Source organism: Streptopelia decaocto (genome assembly GCF_964273445.1).
Source record: "Streptopelia decaocto genome assembly, chromosome: 2".
In the NCBI taxonomy this organism is placed as follows: domain Eukaryota; kingdom Metazoa; phylum Chordata; class Aves; order Columbiformes; family Columbidae; genus Streptopelia; species Streptopelia decaocto.
This window is the reverse complement of record NC_138655.1, coordinates 22,821,374-22,839,508: the sequence shown is the minus strand read 5'-3', so window position 1 is coordinate 22,839,508 and position 18,135 is coordinate 22,821,374. Positions and strand designations below refer to the sequence as shown.

At 39.1% G+C, this 18,135-nt stretch overlaps 1 protein-coding gene across 3 annotated transcripts in view; it reads right to left on the bottom strand.

Annotated features, from left to right (window-relative positions):
- Positions 1-1,688: 1,688 nt before the first annotated feature.
- RNF19A (ring finger protein 19A, RBR E3 ubiquitin protein ligase) overlaps positions 1,689-18,135 on the bottom strand; it is a 60,571-nt gene continuing 44,124 nt past the window's right edge. For 2 of the 3 annotated variants that reach the window (XM_082043816.1, XM_082043817.1), the window contains 8 exons: positions 14,611-14,819; positions 12,492-12,636; positions 11,759-11,921; positions 8,230-8,344; positions 6,733-6,894; positions 5,866-6,079; positions 4,302-4,445; positions 1,689-3,912 (listed from right to left, as the gene is read on the bottom strand). In XM_082043816.1, coding sequence (XP_081899942.1) covers positions 3,222-3,912; positions 4,302-4,445; positions 5,866-6,079; positions 6,733-6,894; positions 8,230-8,344; positions 11,759-11,921; positions 12,492-12,636; positions 14,611-14,819 — 1,843 coding nt within the window. In that variant the 3' untranslated portion in view covers positions 1,689-3,221. The remainder of the gene's footprint in view (positions 3,913-4,301; positions 4,446-5,865; positions 6,080-6,732; positions 6,895-8,229; positions 8,345-11,758; positions 11,922-12,491; positions 12,637-14,610; positions 14,820-18,135) is intronic. The other variant, XM_082043818.1, reaches the window with a different exon arrangement.

Genomic DNA, 18,135 nt, shown 5'->3' with positions numbered 1-18,135 from the left:
TGGTTTTAGAGTGACAGAAGATAACACTGTCCTTTGATAAAGTTTACTTACCATATAAACCGTATTTCCCATTTCCTGCACAGCCAAAATGAGGCCCTGAGAAATTCAGAGTTAGGCTTAAACTCACAGAAGTTGGTTTTCCACCTCCCTGATGTGCCTTAGCCATTTCATAGAGGTACTGAAGCCGAATCACACATTTTCAAAGCTTGAGACATCAGATTCAAAACTAAACTGAAAATAAAAGCCGAAGGGGAGGTTCCGCGTCTGCTGCAGGGCATGGAGCAAACAGCTTCTGCCTTGCTATGACTACTTGAAGGTGTTTGTGTGACGCTGCACAGAAGTTTAGCTCCCTCAGAGGCTTGGAGATTGAGGCCCTGAAGCCCGTTCAACAGATGATGGTGGCGCAGGGACAGCAGCGCAGGGACAGCAGCGCAGGGACAGCAGCGCAGGGACAGCAGCGCAGGGACAGCAGCGCAGGGACAGCAGCGCAGGGACAGCAGCGCAGGGACAGCAGCGCAGGGACAGCAGCGCAGGGACAGCAGCGCAGGGACAGCAGCGCAGGGACAGCAGCGCAGGGACAGCAGCCTCACGCTCTGCTCCTTTCTCCAGCCTCTGCATAAGGAGTCGGTTAATGCTTCAGCTCGTGGCTGTAACAGACACATTTCTACATAGGCCTAAAAATCACATCTGAATTCACAAACTGGTGCAGCAAGATGATGGAACAGCAAGTGCTTCATTTAGTTAATGCTGACCCTAATTCAATCCGCATACTCTTCAGTAACGGTAAATTTTTTAAATGTGCTCAGACTGGGGGGGGGAAAGAAAAATCAACAGGGAGCAAAGCACAAAAAGAAACTGTTAACACCAACCTCTCTACAAAATATAAAATTTGCATTCACTTCCAACTGACAGTGACTGATGACACGGCAAAAATTGCCTGTATGCCTTGCTACCATTCCTAGGGTGCACTAAGATTCACTCATGCTATTTCTTATCCTCGCTTTGAGCATCTGCCATTGGAAATGGTATACAAAAATGCTCTAATTGTAGAGAACTGACCCAGTGTAACAGTTATCCTCTTGGTATGCACTCTGATATAAATATAGCTTACATATGGGTCAGGGATGAGGCAGATCAAGATATATCTCCTGTAATGCATCCCAAATTAGCCTCATGAACAGGCACTTCAGCCAAGCAAAAAACCACCAGTTGTTACCAGAAACTCCAGCCAACCTGCAGTGTTTCACAATGAAATTCTTACAGACTGTGTGAACTGGGAAAAGCATCACTTTAGATGGAGAAAAGCCTAAGTTTAGGTCCACAATCTGACTGTAGCCTGTCCACTTGTACCAAGATGGTGCAGCTTTGTTTAGAGCAATAAGCTTATGCCAGAGCCGCATCCTCTCAGAGAACCGTTCACTGTGCTGCCTGCCGTAGAGCCAGCTCAGATCGCTGTTCTGTGCAACAAAAAGAAATCAGGTTGAAATCTTGTACAAACACGTAACTAACTTCAGATCTCATATTTCAAAGTGTTAAACATTCAACTTCCAAAGCACGCCTAACAAAATGAAAATGTTTAAAGGCAACAAGAGACAACAGCAGTTGGCACAGACAAGACGAGCAGCTCCTTCTGGGAACGTACACATTTTTACAAGGCCAACCAGCACACTCAATGAAGGACCACTAGAAGTCAGTATTTAGACATTTATTTCAGATATGCAGTTTACACGCATATTATTGAGCAAAACTGAATTGCAAATATACAAATACTGTAACAAGCATTATCAAATAACGTAACTGGCACTAGTGTTATAAGCATATTACCAAAACTTGTGAGGATAAGTCATGGAAGAGGACTGCAGCTCATGGCATTTTCTTTTTATCCCATCAAACTTCCAGTAGCACCATAATGGCAACACATGAAACACAAGACAGAACATTGTTAACTGTTATTCTGATATTCACAATTCCTTTTTTTTTTAGTTTTAGTGAATTACATAGCAAAAAAATGTTAAACAGTGCAGGCGCTTTGGCCAACTTCAGCGTGTGTTCGGCTGTACATCTTCCATATGCAAAAGAAAAAGCCAGCATATTTGGAACCCATCTTTGCACTTGGGCAGTCGTTGCACTGCACTTTGATTCTGGGACCGAAGATATGCATGTCTTGCAAAGAGATGTCATGTCCACTAAAGCCTGAGTGAGTCTTTGGTAGGCAAATACTTCATTATTTTTATACAATTATCTACCACAGTCATTTTATTCACTAGAACTTTCTTTTGTGATCCAAGGTGGCCAAAGAGGACATTCTGGAAAACATTACAGTAAAATCCTCAAGCGACCAGGCACTTCAAACCCAGTCTTTTCCAAAGGCACCAAGAATTGATGGGGCATCGTTTTTCCCCCTAATGAAAGGTGACTGCATCTGCTTTTCTACAATGCTTATAAACGACCGGATTATTTTACAGTTCTTATACTCTATATAGTAGCCTTATCTGCTGCATGGTTGGTTGCATGAATAAATAAGTAACCCCACTGTTCTTCACAGGTGACATCTCCATTCTACCACACATTAAGTACCTATCTCTTCTGTTTCAAAATTAAGTAGAATGCCATAACCTTGCTCAAAGTGTACACACAAATGCTTCTGACACAGGCTACATCCATCTGAAGATATGCAGTCCATTCTACATGCATTCTAAATACAGTGTGTCCAGTTATGAAACAAAATTATCATTATGAATACTCACTGTTGAAATATGTTTGTATAGGTCTCCGCAAAACTTTTGCTTCCCTTAGAGTTCACACAAGAATGGTTTTAAGTCACTAATGCTCAACTAACACCCATTTATCCCAAACCCCATATTTTCCAAGTGAACAGTGCAGGACATATTATTCATTTCAGCATTTAACATATTAAGAATTTACCAATTTTTACCTAAATACACCAAGCATATGCTTTCAAGCAAAGTTGTGGCAAAAATACAAAACATGGACGTATTTGTACTGCTGTAATGCACTTGGTTAAAGCCTTCATGTCTCTTCACACAGGTCTAAGATCCATACGAAGTATTTTGCCTTATCAGACAAGAACATATAAAATGCAGTTGTATCAAAACCTTGCCTCTGCTGGTTACCTGAAACCTACAGAAGTTGCGTGTAATTCAACCAGCTTTCAGACAGGGTTCTTTAGTGGTAAATATATTTTTGCAGCACTTATAGGCTTAGATTTCAGTCTGAATAGCAGTGCTTAATTCCCCAGCATGTTGTGAATGGTTGTTGTTTGCTTCTTTCAGTGCTTCACCAACACCTAAATCTACATCTGCCGAAGATCCACTATGAACGCTTTCCTCAGCAATGTAACTCAGCTGTGGAACGTCAGTGCTTGGGGCTGTTGGAACAGACGCAGAGATTCCACTTGGCTGTGGAGAGTTTTCCAAGCGATCGTTTTCCACCTCCGGGAGAACACTGACTGTGGTGAAGCGAGTGTGATAGTCGTTGGAACCATGGCTACAGGAAGTTTTCATACTTTCCATATCTGAGCAACTAAACTCAGAAAAATGACTCGAGTGAGAATCTGCTACAGATGGAATACTATCGCTAAGAGAGGGAGAGTCAAATTCACTGGAGTTTGTGCTTTGCTGCTCCAACAGCTGAGCATCCATGTCCTCTCTCGTCTCATTTATCTTCATGCTACTCTTCTTTCTCAGCTTACCTTTACATTTTTTTCCTGCTGTGGTTTCTTTGGACCACTTGGTGGCACCAGACTTACTTTCTGGCAAGCAGGCCGATGAACACCCGGCATTGCTTCGGCCGGCAGCGCTGCCATCATCCACACTGCTGCTTCCGCTGTTGTGTCTGAACTTGGCTGGCTTGGATTCAATATCCACTTGCACTTCCATGCTGTTGCCTTCCCTAGAACAAGAAAGAATCCCTGAGTGTAAGCGGTCATCTAAGACAAGCCAGCTAACACAGCAAAACAAACTCTCACTGCTTTCCAAGATACATAGCAAAAGAAAGTCAGGGAGATGTCAGTTATTCTAGAAAAGCTAAACATTTAAACAAATTAACAGCCCAAAGGAAAACACAAAGTCTGAAAGATCAAACACTTTACTGAGCTATAGTATGGTGTTCCTCTTTGGAAATAACCTTGGCAAATATAAGCAGCCGCATATAATTCAGTTAGCAATAAAATTTGCAGTCTCAAAAGGGTAATCATAAAAGTAGCACAGCTGAGGCATGCTTAGAATATCCTTCAATAAGCAAGGCTTATTCATCTTCTGTGTTCAGCACATTTCTCTTACCTGTCCAAAGGGATGTAGGAGTTCAGAATAGATCCCGCCATTGCTTTGGTGCTGGCATTGTCACTAACTGTTCCCAAGCTAACTGTGCCAGATTCTCCGCTCAGACTGTATCGTTCCTTCTGCACATCTGCTTGTACTTCCAGTCTTGGAGAGAAAGAAAAAGAGTTGCACATACTGCTGCTACAGTTAAAGCGCACTAGTTCAAAGTTAGTGTCACTTTATACAGATTCTCCACCATTCAGTAGTAAGTAGAGTTTATTAGTTACTCCAGTGCAGATGTGCATATCTACCCTGCTGAAACAGGTTCTCTCTTTGCACTGTCAAAAATGACAATTTTGCGATTAAAAAAATCCAACAACAACCCAAAACCGCCCCTTAACAAAACCAGATTGATTTCCCAACAAAGCAGTATGTTGCATGTTAACCAGAGGTTCTGGATTTTTTCCTCCCTGAGATTTACAAGAACAATTTCCAGGCTTAGCTACAATTCTTTTGCAGATAGTGTACTGCTCACTAAAAATGGAAAAGAACAAATCAGAAGGGTATATAAGTTCAAGACATTATAATTCTCCTGTTTCTCCAGCTGTAAAGTTATTCCTAATCAATTAACAGGGAGAGAACTGCATCCTGTACTCTGCTTTATATTGTACTGTTAGCAACTGCAACAGAAATAATAGAAACCTGAGCAATCTTAAGTTGGGCTGAGCAGATACACCGGAAATCATAGGCTTTTTCCCAAATGCCTTGTTCATCTGTGTCCTCAGAGTGAATTGTAAGAATGTTTTTTTGTTTTTCACTCTTAGCTCTTTAAAGAAGAGGATAGGTATCACTCACTCAGCAGTCACAGCTTGAAAATCCTGTCCAAGCAAAAGGAAACTTTTGATGCCATCCTGCTCTCCTTATTCTAGATAGCCTGGACTTCTGTATTACTCAAGAAAATGAGCTGTGTTAACACTTGATTTAAAAGGCAAATTCCACCCTGAACCTTAAATGTTAACAATTGTTTCCAGACACTCTCTCTCTTCAGGGTGCAAGACAGCCAAGAAACAGCAAGGCCCCAATTCGCAGGAGGCACAGAGCACATGAGTGACAAGCAGCCGCTGCCTCGGTGGGGCCAGACACCTGGCTGCTCCTTTCCTGCCCGAGTCCATTCCAAATCCACGCTCTAGCCAGGCATTCTGAAGGCACAGATCAGGACTTGGGCACTACTGATCAAGTCAGCAGTTCTAACTTTGGGGTGAGATGCACAGAACACGCCTGTGTTAGACGTGAGGGGCCTCCCTCTGACTGCTGGGTGAAAACTGCTCTCCTGGGAAGCCAGAGAACAAGATCTCAGTATTTCACCCTGAAAGCATTCAAACTCTTCTTTGAGGACTGTGGTCTGGTAGGATCTCTTTGAAATCAGCAAGTTTGTCAGAGCTGAACTGTCACTATTTCCTATAGACTGCTCCTTTCAATGGGAACCAATTTAAAAAAAAACAAAACGTCAAAAAATGCCAGTAATACCATTTCCTCTGCTTACACGTGGAACGAGATACATCATGGCAGAAAGCACGCCTCTTACCTGTTAAAGCAGTTAACCATTGCGCTTCCTGAGAGACTCCCTGTTATGCTGGCTCCAGCCAGGGCCATGGTACTGGCAGTTTCACTGAGGTTGTCACGAATGGCTCCTATTCTATCCATGTGGCTACCGCTCGCGCTCAAGCTGCCCGTCAGTCCGCCAACGCTTCCTTCGCCGATGCTGGGGTTGTGACGTGCCTCTGCTACTGAAGTGGTATCTAGACAGAAATAAAGATGGCTTGTCACTTATGGAAGTAGAATTTAGTAGCTTCTAGGATGTGACCGTGGAAACTGTTCCTGAAATTCTGCTGAGAAAGAGGTTTTACAAAACATAATTGTGACAAAAATATAACTTAAAACCCCCACGTTTATTGTAGTTGCTATAATGGTTATGCCTGACATCACATAATTAAGATAGCAAAAAAGTTAACCACAGACAGAATGGTAACACGCAGTCAAAGAACATAGATGGATCCTATCCCAAAGAATATTGCCATATAATTAAAAATTTTTAAAGCCCCAGATCAGCATTTAGTTCCCGCTACTACAGATAAAAAGATGAAAGCCAGCAAGCTTCCACAAACAAGTGTTAGGAAAAAGCTGCACTAATTTTATCTCAAAACTTTTACTTACGGAAAAGACTTGAGTCTGGCATTGATTAAAATGGGTAAGAAAAATTTTAATGGTTGTGTTACTGCACAGCACGTACACAGAGAAGTTAATCTAATCTGAGAGCTGGTCTTTCAGCAATGAGTGGAGGCAGTCCTAACTATACTGTACCTCTTCTGCAAGTTAGTATTCTAGTATCTAAGGCCATCAAATGTAAGTCACAAAGCCCAAATTTATAGAAAATTAATCAGATTTTTCTTACCTACAGCTGCATTTGTTCCACCAACATTTATATCATTTTCATCATCAAATTCTATCCTGACGCCTTTTCCGTTGCCTGCTGACACACCACAGCCTCCACTTCGGCAGAGGGAAATTGGAACGACTCCATACACATAAGCCAGCATAATAGGAACACCGATACCTACAGAGCAAAGTACAGTCTTTCATTAAGTGTGACTTGTATTTTGGATCCTTTCATAAAAGCAATTTAATTTTCCATGATTACTTAATATTTCACACTTGAAAGAAATCAGGAGGGAGGAAAAATTAATAAATATTGGTAAATCACTAAGGTGAAATGACAGGAAAGTACTTTTAAGCAAGCAGAATGTCCTCTGTCAGCACTGGTAGGCAGAGAAGCTTAATGCTTGATGAATTAATACTTCCAGTGTGTCCATAACATCTTTTAAAAACAAATTAAAATACTTTAAAGGTTCAGATAAGGTCCACTGGAGACTGTAATAATGTTCCACCTGAGAAGCAGAAATCTATTTCAAATGTTATTCAACTAAAAATGTTACGTCTATGAGATTTTGTGTCCCACTACCAGTTCAGCAGGGATCTGACACCACTGCTATGAGAGCAACTCAAGGCAGACAGACACCAGAAACAGTTTTGTGACTGGCATATCTGCATTTGCACAGCAGTCAGCCACTGTTACCAAGCAGTTTAGAGCCACAGCTTCAGCGACAATGTAAACCATCACTGCTTAAAAGTGGCCCTGTCTTCCCATCCCTCTGAGCATCGCTTCTGGCACGAGGGGAACACGGCATACACAGCTGTGTGATGAATCGGATCAGCAGACTGATCCAGCTTAAAACTAAATGGTGGGTCTAATGTGAATCAGTTATCCATGGCAGCTTACTGAGCAACTGTAAAGATGCTTGTGCTGCACCAAAGCAGAAGCAAGGCAGCGCTGGGCAAATTCAGTTTATTTACAGTGATCTTGAAATTACGTAAGACAACAAATATTTTGTAACATACATCCTGATTTTCCTCAAATATCACCTTCAACAATCTCTATGAGAAAGAATGATAGAATCTAAACTGACTCCCTGAGCATAACAGTTTGTCAACTACTGTAACATTAAGTTTAAGACACTATTCTTTTGTGTTGAGAAAAGTTTCACAAGAAGTTATTCAAATGTGAATAGAGACTGTGGCAGCAGTTTTTTCTTGGTCAGTCATTTTAAAAAGATTGAAGTATTTCAGTTTTAAAAGCTAGATAGGACAACACGGAAACTTCAATTTGCAAAATAAAAATAATTTTTAATTCTTCATTTTAATGCAGCATTTCCTGAAGTACTGCATTCTCTATTCTGCCCCAATAAATATCTAACCTCAGACTCATCATTGTCTCAGTTCCTTCACCTATAAAATGAAAATACAGGACTTATCTCAGTGTTTTATTAAAGAATTCTTACAGAGTTCTGTTTGCAAGGTGTTACCAATACACAAAATAGCAGCATTTGCTTACCTACAGTTACTGCAGCTACAACTGGAGAAACAATTACAGATAAGGTTACACCACCTGCTATAGCCAAGTTTCGCTTGTGCTTCGAAATGTCTTTGCCTTCATATCGATTGTGAATCTTGGGATAAGAAAAGAAGAAAGGTTTTTAGATTTACTGTCATAATACATTGCTTCAAGGATGGAAGAACTGACATATAATAGTTTGGAATCTGTATCCTACTCTCTTCCAGAGAGACCACATAACTATGTCACAATTTATTCCATAACTTCTCTCAAAGTAAAGAAAACGTACACATTTCTTAATTTTAGGCAACTTCTTAAAAGTTAGAAGCCCTCCCATCCAGCAACAAAGCATTTACTTTCAGCCTCCAGTTAAAAGAGCTAAATCATTGAAGAGCTTTTTTTGATGGTTAAGTGGGGACAGCAAGAACTCCCTTGCCCTGGCACCCTCCAGTAACAAGCTTCTTGCGCATTTACTCTCTCTAGGAACGTGTCTTTTCATGGATATGCGCTTCATCTGTCATCACTCTCAGTTAAGATGCAATTACAAAGGAACAATAGGTCACTATCTTATTGGTTGTCATGAGGCTACATTAATCCTCACTACATCTAAGGAGGAACACAGAGGATAATCACAGTATTTTTGTATCAATATGTTACTGCAAAAAGAATGACAAAAAAATGAGCAGAAGTGTCATCAAATGTTGTGCTTTCTAAATTATAATTTCAATTAGAGATTTGGTAGAGTAGTTCTCATTTTGGAATAAACTTGTTGTACTTTTTCAGGCAAAGCAGGCAAATAAAGGGCAGAGAAGACACTGCACTTTGTATAATGAGAGTATTTACTTGTGCTGAGGTACATTATACAGAGAGCAACACAGAGCGAGGGAGCACCTGAATGCGGAACACACCTATGGATTGAAAAGGAAAAGGGGAACATGAACGCTCTCACAGTACGAGCATTTAAGAATTACAAACCCAGGAAAGTCAGGTTTCATGGGGCTCTGTGAGCAACTAGCAGGATCACCTCAGGCACTGAATTTTACTGTTACGGGCGATTTTAGCTACTGAAACAAAAGGCACACAATAAACATATCTATAAAGGCTACTGGATTCCTTAAGCATAAAGCAACAAAAAGGAATGGAAGGAATGGAAATACTCTTTCCAATGAAGACGACACACAGAATATTGTATAAGAATAACAAAGCTTCCTCTACTGAAGCAATAGCAGCATAAAGAAAATAGAAAGTAGGTCAGATTACTATGAATAGGTATAAAGAAACAGCATGAGGGTGTCAGGACAAAAAAAATCAAAAGGTTAAAACAGAGGAGGAAAAAAGCAAGGGACATCAAAGTCTATAAGAAATCATTCTAAAAGTACATGGTTAGTAAGAGGAAGACCAAAATGGATCAATTTGCTATTTAACAAAAAGGAAAGGATGAGGATGAAACTGGAGACCTGTTCAATTTTTTTTCCCTTCAGTTGTCACTGAAGATGAACTGTGAGCCAGGTGACTGATGACAAAGGAAGAATATCCGTAGGAAAACAACAGGTTAGAGTGTACTTACATGAGATGATCTGAAAAGCATCTCAGCAGGCCCAATTTCAGAGCCACTAATAATAACTTTTGAAAATTATTATTCATAGAGGATGTCTGAAAAAAAATTAATCAGGAAAACTGGAAAAAGCTGAACTGCAATGATAATCTTTAAAAAGGTATAAAACAAGAAGCTGTGGAATTAAAGACCAGTGAACTGAACTTCAGTTTCCTGACAACTGAGAACTTGTAGACACCAAAGCAAATGCACGAAGTCAACAGGCCACACTGATTTGTCTCAAGTAGAGATCACATCAATTTTCTCTTGTGACAAGATAACTAGCCTTGAGGATGGGGAGAGGCAGATGTCACACACTGACTTGAACAAAATTTTGACATTTTCTGGTATGATACTCAAACAGGTTGTAATGGTCCGGACCGAAACATGGACTAGAGAAAACTACTACTAGCTTCATGTGAAACTGATAGAAAACATCCCAAGTTGTCATTAGACGTTTTTACTCCCCAGTTTGGAACTCTTCACCCAATACTTTTCAGAGATATGCCCTGGATCCAGGAGTAGTCAACATTTTCATTAACATGGAAGATGGAAGGAAAGGAACATGTGTGTTGAATTTCAGCTCAATACGATTAGCAAGGTTGCAAGAATGCCAGAACTCATACTAGTCTTAAGAAGTTCAAACAATGCCCTGAAATGACTAAAATGCAGCACAGCAATGAGGTCAAGACTAGCCTTAGGAAGAGATCAGTTGCCTAAATTACCAGTATGCTGGGGATGTGTATGTGTTTTAGAGTACACAAAATGAAAATAGCATGTTATTGAGACAGACATATGCAGTTATATGCACAGGATCACCCTTTCATTTAGCTCAGCAGTAGTAATGCTTCATTTTGACTGCTGTATTCAAAATGGACACAACCAAAGGTGGTTTGAACAACTCTAAGGAGATTCAGAAGGGAAGGGAAGAGAAGAATCAGAGGTCTATAACAGTGCGTTTTCTTGACAATCTGTCAAGAAAAACTGGAAGTGCTAGGTTTGTTCAGATATAAGAATGGAAGTAAACTTACAAATCAAATATGTAATTGGATATTGCAAAACAAAAGGATTCCTTACATCAGCTGAAGATAGGGCAGTAAGAATTCAATGCAGGAAGACAATTTACATTAATGTTAGAAAAATCATTTTTACTAAGAAAATCAGGCTCAGAGAGCCTGTGGAATTTCCATCACCAGATGTTTGAAAGAAAAGTGCCAACATGTGACAGGAGTCACAGAAAGATGACCATTAAGCAGGGGGGTACAACAGAAATTCTCATGAGGCTGCCCTCAGACTAACTTTGAGACTTTGCCATTAATACATGTGATGGAGACCTATCCCAAAATCTAATGGAAAAGCAGAACATGCACTAGTAATTTGAAACAGGTAACTGCTGCCTTCTTCCTCTTCTCATTTATGATGTTCCAATTACTTCATGAGACTAAGATAAAACAGAACAGAAGGGTCAAAAGATAATTGCAGCAGAAGGTAGGAGTACTAGATTGAAAGAAAAAGATGAAAAAGAACACGGTAGAAAAGCTGCATCCCTGGACTTTTTGTCTAGGAGCAACATCTCAAGTAAGAAACACTCCCCCCCAGCAAATGCAGAATTACATGTCTGTGCCAGTCGCTATGAGAATCCATGCTGATAAAAGCAGAAAAGCCAATCTTTTGATTCTGTCGTTCAAAGCACGTAATCAGTATTTCGCTCTACCTGTTTTAAAAGGAACTACATTCTTATAAACACTGCTTCTCCCTCCTGTACAACTGAAACAAATATCCTTATGCAATCTAGATGGTGGTGTTTCGTGGGGTTTTTTTGTGGGTGTTTTTATTTAAGACTGGTGAAGATAGCCAACTGAACATAGTTTTACCAAATTCATACAATTCAGAAGATAACACCTGAAGCATGTTAGGAGTTGCAGCACATTTTACCTTTCGTCCCACATACACAGGGATTCCAATAATCATAGCAGGAATAGCAATGCCAGCTATTAAAGCAATTCCTACAGGAGCTCCAACAAGTGTCCCTAGTTGCCACAGTATTTTCTTTTTACGGCTCCATGGTTTCTTTCCCCAGAACGTGCAACCTGATGGGCTAATAGAAAGAATAAAATTGTAAAGAAATTGTAAATAAATCAACATAACTATACAGTACTAAACTGTTCTCTAGTTTAAAAATTGTTATTAGGTTCAAGTTACAAATATTATGGATATCAAGCAATCAGTTATAATTTCTTTTTTCACCTTTACAACATGTTTTGTAACATAATGAGAATCACATTGCATATTACCACATGCCAATCTGTGGTTCACAAGTAACTTACATAATCAGAGTTCTTACTACAAGGACAACATAGCAGTATCAAGTTATCAGTAAAAACAGGGGTATGTTCATCTAAAACACTTCATTTGTTGTAATAAGTACACATTGCACACATGAAACTTTTAGAAAAGTATTTTAAAATTAAACAAAACAAAACAAAACACTCATTTAAATACATGCATTGAAAACTAACTCAATTCTCAGATATGAATACTTTCACTGTGATTCTCTACTCCAACAGGAAGCAAGCCAAACTTGCAGCACAGCATCCAGGAATCTACTTCTATATACTTCAGAAAACAAATTGCCAACAACATAGATTTTTTTTTTTCTTCAATGTACCTTAAATAATGTAAATCTGAGATCTCTTTCATACATAGCCAACAGAATTCACAGCCACAGACAGCACAAGTCATATGATTGCAGCTTCCATCATTCATTTTTATGATATAAGCAGCACAGCGTGGGCATGGCTTTATGTCATCAGCTGTTTAAAAATGAATATAAAGATAACATCAGTTCTCTAGACAAGCAGATTTAATCAAAATATAGACATATGTTTGGGAAAACTGACTGAACCATTATCTGAAAAATGGAAGAAGTTTATTGTAATCTTGCTTTACAAATCTTGATTTGGCAATAACTTGATAGCTATCGGTATTCGTAAACCTTGGACCAAGTAAAACTAATGAAAACAAGGTGTATTAGATCACATTCAAGTAATTTAATAATTAATGCATACACTCTGTTCAAGGATTTTCTAAGCTTAATGCAATATATATTAGTTGAACATTAAATATGTATGTTACCACAGGACTGGTAATATGGTCTCTTTAAATATAATCCTCTCTTACATTTCATGCTGTTATGAATCTTTTACTTGAATATTCAGTCTCCACTCTGTTACTACTTCTTATCTCAAATCTATCTCCCCTTCTACATTAAGTGCATTTCTTTGGTATCACCAACCTCCTCTTGAGTCCTTTTCACAGCCCTACTTAATACTTTCTTACTTCCTAGCAAAATTAAAATTCTGGAGGGTCTCCTCGTTTTCAAGTCAAATACTGAAAAATGCAGTTAAGTGACCAGCTCTATCATTAACAAACAAGGGGTCATTGGGCAACAGTGAAATACTTGTACACTGACAACCACAGTTGTGATCTTCGCTCTTTCACGTTACTGGTTAGCATCTGCACTTTGGGACAAGCTATTTGTTCACAGCAGCAGGAATAACTTGCAGCTCCTAGTGCAGAAGCCCAAGTTTATTGCCTCTGTGCTACATGCTAAGACAAACAGAAAAGAGGGGTTATACTTGGAATGATGAGTATCCAGAGGTGCAGAACCAGCAGGAAGAGTACCTCTACCAACCCCAGTGCAAAAGGACAGCGAGCAGCTGAAAGGAGGCACCAGCTGTTCCCAGATGGCAACAGATGCACAACCTACAGGGCACTAACTAAACTGAGCAAGCTCTTACAGCACAGACATGGCAGAGCTACTGCTGTTCCTGCTGGGACTGACTGAAAGGGCAAGGAAAGGAACTGGTGTGCCATTTTATTTAAAGTTTTTTTTTTAAAAAAATTATTTCAAAACTAAAGTAGTACACCAATTTTTAAGACAAGATGAGGCGCCTTGTTAAAATGAGCCAGAATGAACAACAAATTAGAGACTCCCAAGTCTAGGTTGGATTGGAGAACAACAGCTCTAACTACATTCAAAGTGCAAGAGACATTTCCCCAAATATCTACCTTGTTCGGTCAGGCAGACACAAAAACCGCCAAATAGATCAGAGTTTGGTGAAACTCTTGAGCCAATTCTTATCAATAGCAAACCAGATTCTTGCTCTGCAAAGTACTACTCCAAAGAGTTATTATCTTTTTTGGGAGGCTTACAAACAAGTTCATTTTAAAGACGACAGAATTGTTTGCCTTCTGGTAGCCAAGACAGATATTATTAAGTATTTTATTGAAAAACATTAATTAGTACTAACAAAAATGTCAAATGTCAGAGCTGGCAAACTAATAGTCTCTTCTGAAAGCAGAAAATCAGTGTTTTAAAGTTTTATTATTAACAGCCCTGTGAAATTTCACCTACAATGGAGAAAAAAAGTGTTCCCAGTGTGTAAGTGATACAACTAATGAAGTCAGCCTGCCAAACACAAAGACTGCTTTGCAGCAAGTTTCTTTGACTTCACATTTTTCAGCTACAAAGGAAGAATTCAAAATGCTGACAAGCCTGTGAGATTGAAGTCAGATGCTATGGTCACAGAATACTTCAAATTATAACATTTAAAATTTGAATTCAAACTTAAAACTGTATATTTCATATTTCTGAAAGACAAAGCAGCTCGTATCTACCATACTGTTCTTCAGTTCTTTCCTTTTTAGAGTTAGTTGTGCAAATGTACTACAGAAAAATACTAAAAAGGTTTTACAGACAGACACAGTATCATAATCATAAATACCTGCTGCTCCAGACTCCTGGCTGTAGCTAATAGATGAAGAACGAATTGTTCTCAGGCGCAGACTTTGAGCTCTCTCCTGGCGAGCAGCATCACAGGTCTGGTTTGGATGCCAAATCTGCTTACAGTGGTAGCAAAACTCAGTTCCACAGCCTTCTCGCCCACACGTCAGTTTGGGACAGCTGGCACATCCAAAAGCGATCACAGCATATCTTGAATGACCAAGAGGGGCAAGAGAGAATTTCGTTAATAAAAACAGTCCTATCTATAGACTGGAGCAGACAAGACAGCTGCCAGAGCAGCTGAAGCAAGCACAAAGGCAGTGGGCATCAGGAGGTGACATTAGGTGGCCAGAACAGGTTCCTCACCAGCTCCTCCCTCAACTCCATCACTATTGCACTGGACTAAGACTGTACAGAAATACTACAGCAAGTGTAACACTTTGCTCTACCCCACCTTGGTAACTTTGTGCAGTACTAAAGTATACTGTATACTGCATTTAAGGCTGAATGCAGTACTCTAAGTTTATGGTCACAAAGCAACCACAGTTTAGAAGAACAGGACAATAAAACCAAAAAAGGTATTAAAAAAAAAAAGCTACAGTTTTAAAAGTGTCCAAGTCACTACAGGCATGTCTAGGCTTGACCCTTTCTGTAATCTGGGAGGATCCTTGCTAAGTGAGCTGTAGTGTAATCTGTTACTGTAAAGGCATCTGATGTGGTACTGCATGACATTTCTGTGTTTTACTGGTTGCCTTGTGTCATGAATACCACTTCTACTTTAAATAGATGTTTGTTTACTCTTTGTATTTTAAAATGTCAAAACAACAAAGCAAGTATAAATATTTTGGTTTCTCACTTATTAAGACTTTTTTTTGGACAATTTTTTAAAAATACATTTGAAACTGCAAAAACAAATTGGTGAGAGTTCAGGGCTTTACTGTCACCTTTACTCTGACAATACAATAGGGTAAAAAAGTTCCAAAAACCTTGAGACTTGCAAAACTGTGTTACACTATTTTATCAGACACTACATGAACAAGTCTATTCAATGACAGTTTTTGCCACAAATCCAGTCCTCCATCAGGTTTACATTTTAAAGATCACATGATAAAAATACAGATGATGTATATTACAGTTCATGTTAATACTAAATACATATACACACATGTGCCTCAACTCCTATCCATTGTAAGCTTTGCAATAGCTTTCTTTTAAATAGAAAACAATGCTATGTCCATGGGCATGAACACTTAAAACAGATTTATAGTTCCAATTCACATGAACAGTACCCCTGAATAGACTTCAACAGATTTCTAAATGCAGGAAGGCTTTAATTTGTGGCTGTTGAAATGAAAGTAATTTTATTTTAAAAGACTAAATTGTTTATTTTTACCCCCTGCCCAATTTATAGTAGTTGACTAAATTAACTCAAAATATTCTTTATTGCTAATGATACTAAAAAAATCGTTCCCACTCACATATTTATCTGAAAATTTAGCTGTTTTAATTTTAGAATAGCTAGATCTGAAGCACTGTAAAGTTAATGCAAATCCTACCCCTTTCATTAGTGTTTTAAAACAGCATGTTTGAAGTTTCCTCCTGTGCTGGTTTGACAGAAAATGAGTTTTTTCCATGCAGTTTTTTCCTTTCCTTTTCATAGCCAGCACGGTCATTATTTGGATTTAGTTTGAGAACAAGATGAATTGCTCTGGTCTGAGGGCCAAGGACATTCTGAGCGCTCTGCCCACAGGCATGAGGCAGCAAGGAAGTGGGCATGGATGGGACAGAACTTGACTAACATCCAGATTGAGCAATGAGAGTATTCCATGCCATTAGCATCAGGCTCCATATATGAGTCAGGATCTTCTGGCTAGGGACAGAGTCAGGACAGACAGGGATGGAGATCTGTTCTGGTTCTGCTCTGTTTTGGTGGAGTTCTGTTTGGGAGTGAGTTTATTTTGGCTTTTTACCATCCTGCTGTTTTGCAGTGTCCTCTGGGCCTTTCTGCCTTTTTCTCCCTTCTTTCTCTGGGATCAGCTCTTGGGACCAGGTACTGCTGCCCGGGACCAGCTGCTTGGTGTGGGTGGAGTTCGTGAGGAATTGTATTTACTATCTTTAATTTTATATTCTATTTCAATTTAATATATATTATTAGTAGTATAATATATTAGTGTTATTTTGTTATTTTATTAAACTATGTTTATCTCAATCCACGAGCTTCTGCCTTCCCTTTCAATTCTCTCCCCTATTTGGGGCTGGGGAAGGAGGAGTCACTGAGCAGATACCATGTTATATTGCCAATTGGGGTTAAACCACAACACAAAAAGTTTTGCAAACAAATAGGAGTTTTCAATCTTAAATTTACAGATGATGCAGTTTCAAATAAAAATGAGATATAATACTAATCTGTTTTCAAATATTTATTACTTTCCAAATAAAAAATTGTTTCAATAATTGCAAGACTCTTCTGTATGGTTGCCAACTTAATCAGCTCTCTTCCCACTTACTGTGACTAAAGACATAATTGCTTTGTATGTACACAAAGAAACTTTGATCCAAATGCTTCTTCAACATATAGGGATACATCCAAGACTCACCAATGTTTTAGCAAAGAATCTCAAATGTAGGCCACAGAATGAAGTATCAATTTATATTCTGCCTCCCATTGCTAATAAAGAATGGGTGCATCCAGGAAAGGACTCCCCATTTGGGACAGATGTGTGGGCACACCTTTAGAAAGTAGCTTTTTAGACCAGAGTAAATCTCAGTTGAAACTGTACAAGACTACAGGTTTAATTTCTACATTTTGCATTCATTTTACAGGTGATGCGAAAGCCAGAAATTCTTGTTACGCTGAGAGAAGGGACAAACAACCACATTTAAAAAGTAATGAGTAAATCAAAAACCAGAGGCAAAGAGAAATTACTTGAAGAAGGATGTACAGAAGAAATAAGAATGAAGAATTTTTACTCTTTTGCCCAATCTGCTTTTTCCTTGAAAAAGACAAGAAAATCTAGGAATTGCTGCTCTCTTCTAATAATGTCAGCAATACAATCTCAGAGCAAAGCCATTAAATAATTCAGATAGCAGAAAATACAGAACACGTCTGGAATGCTGATTCACTAAGGCTTGTTAAAATAACATCGGAAAACTGATAGGAAGAAACAGAATCTCAAAAATTTAGCCTGGAAGAAAGTCCATGAGGTTCCCTTACCCGTGCTCTTTGCCCCAGGGAAAGACCACCTATTTGCCAGTGTCCCCTACCAAGCCACTGCAGGTAGGCTGCAGCTGCTCCAAAGACTTTTACAGTATACTTTGCACCTATTTCCTATTTATTACAGTACTTCTAATTTTAAAGACAACTTTAGGAAATAATGCTACCTTCTGAAGTTACTGTACCACTCCTACTTTGGGATCAATGGCAAATTTAGTAAATGCATGCCATCAAGTTCCTTAATGAAATATTTTACGCATGCTAAAATCGGGTCAGCTCCCATCACACCCCTATTGCATTCAGCCAGAATGA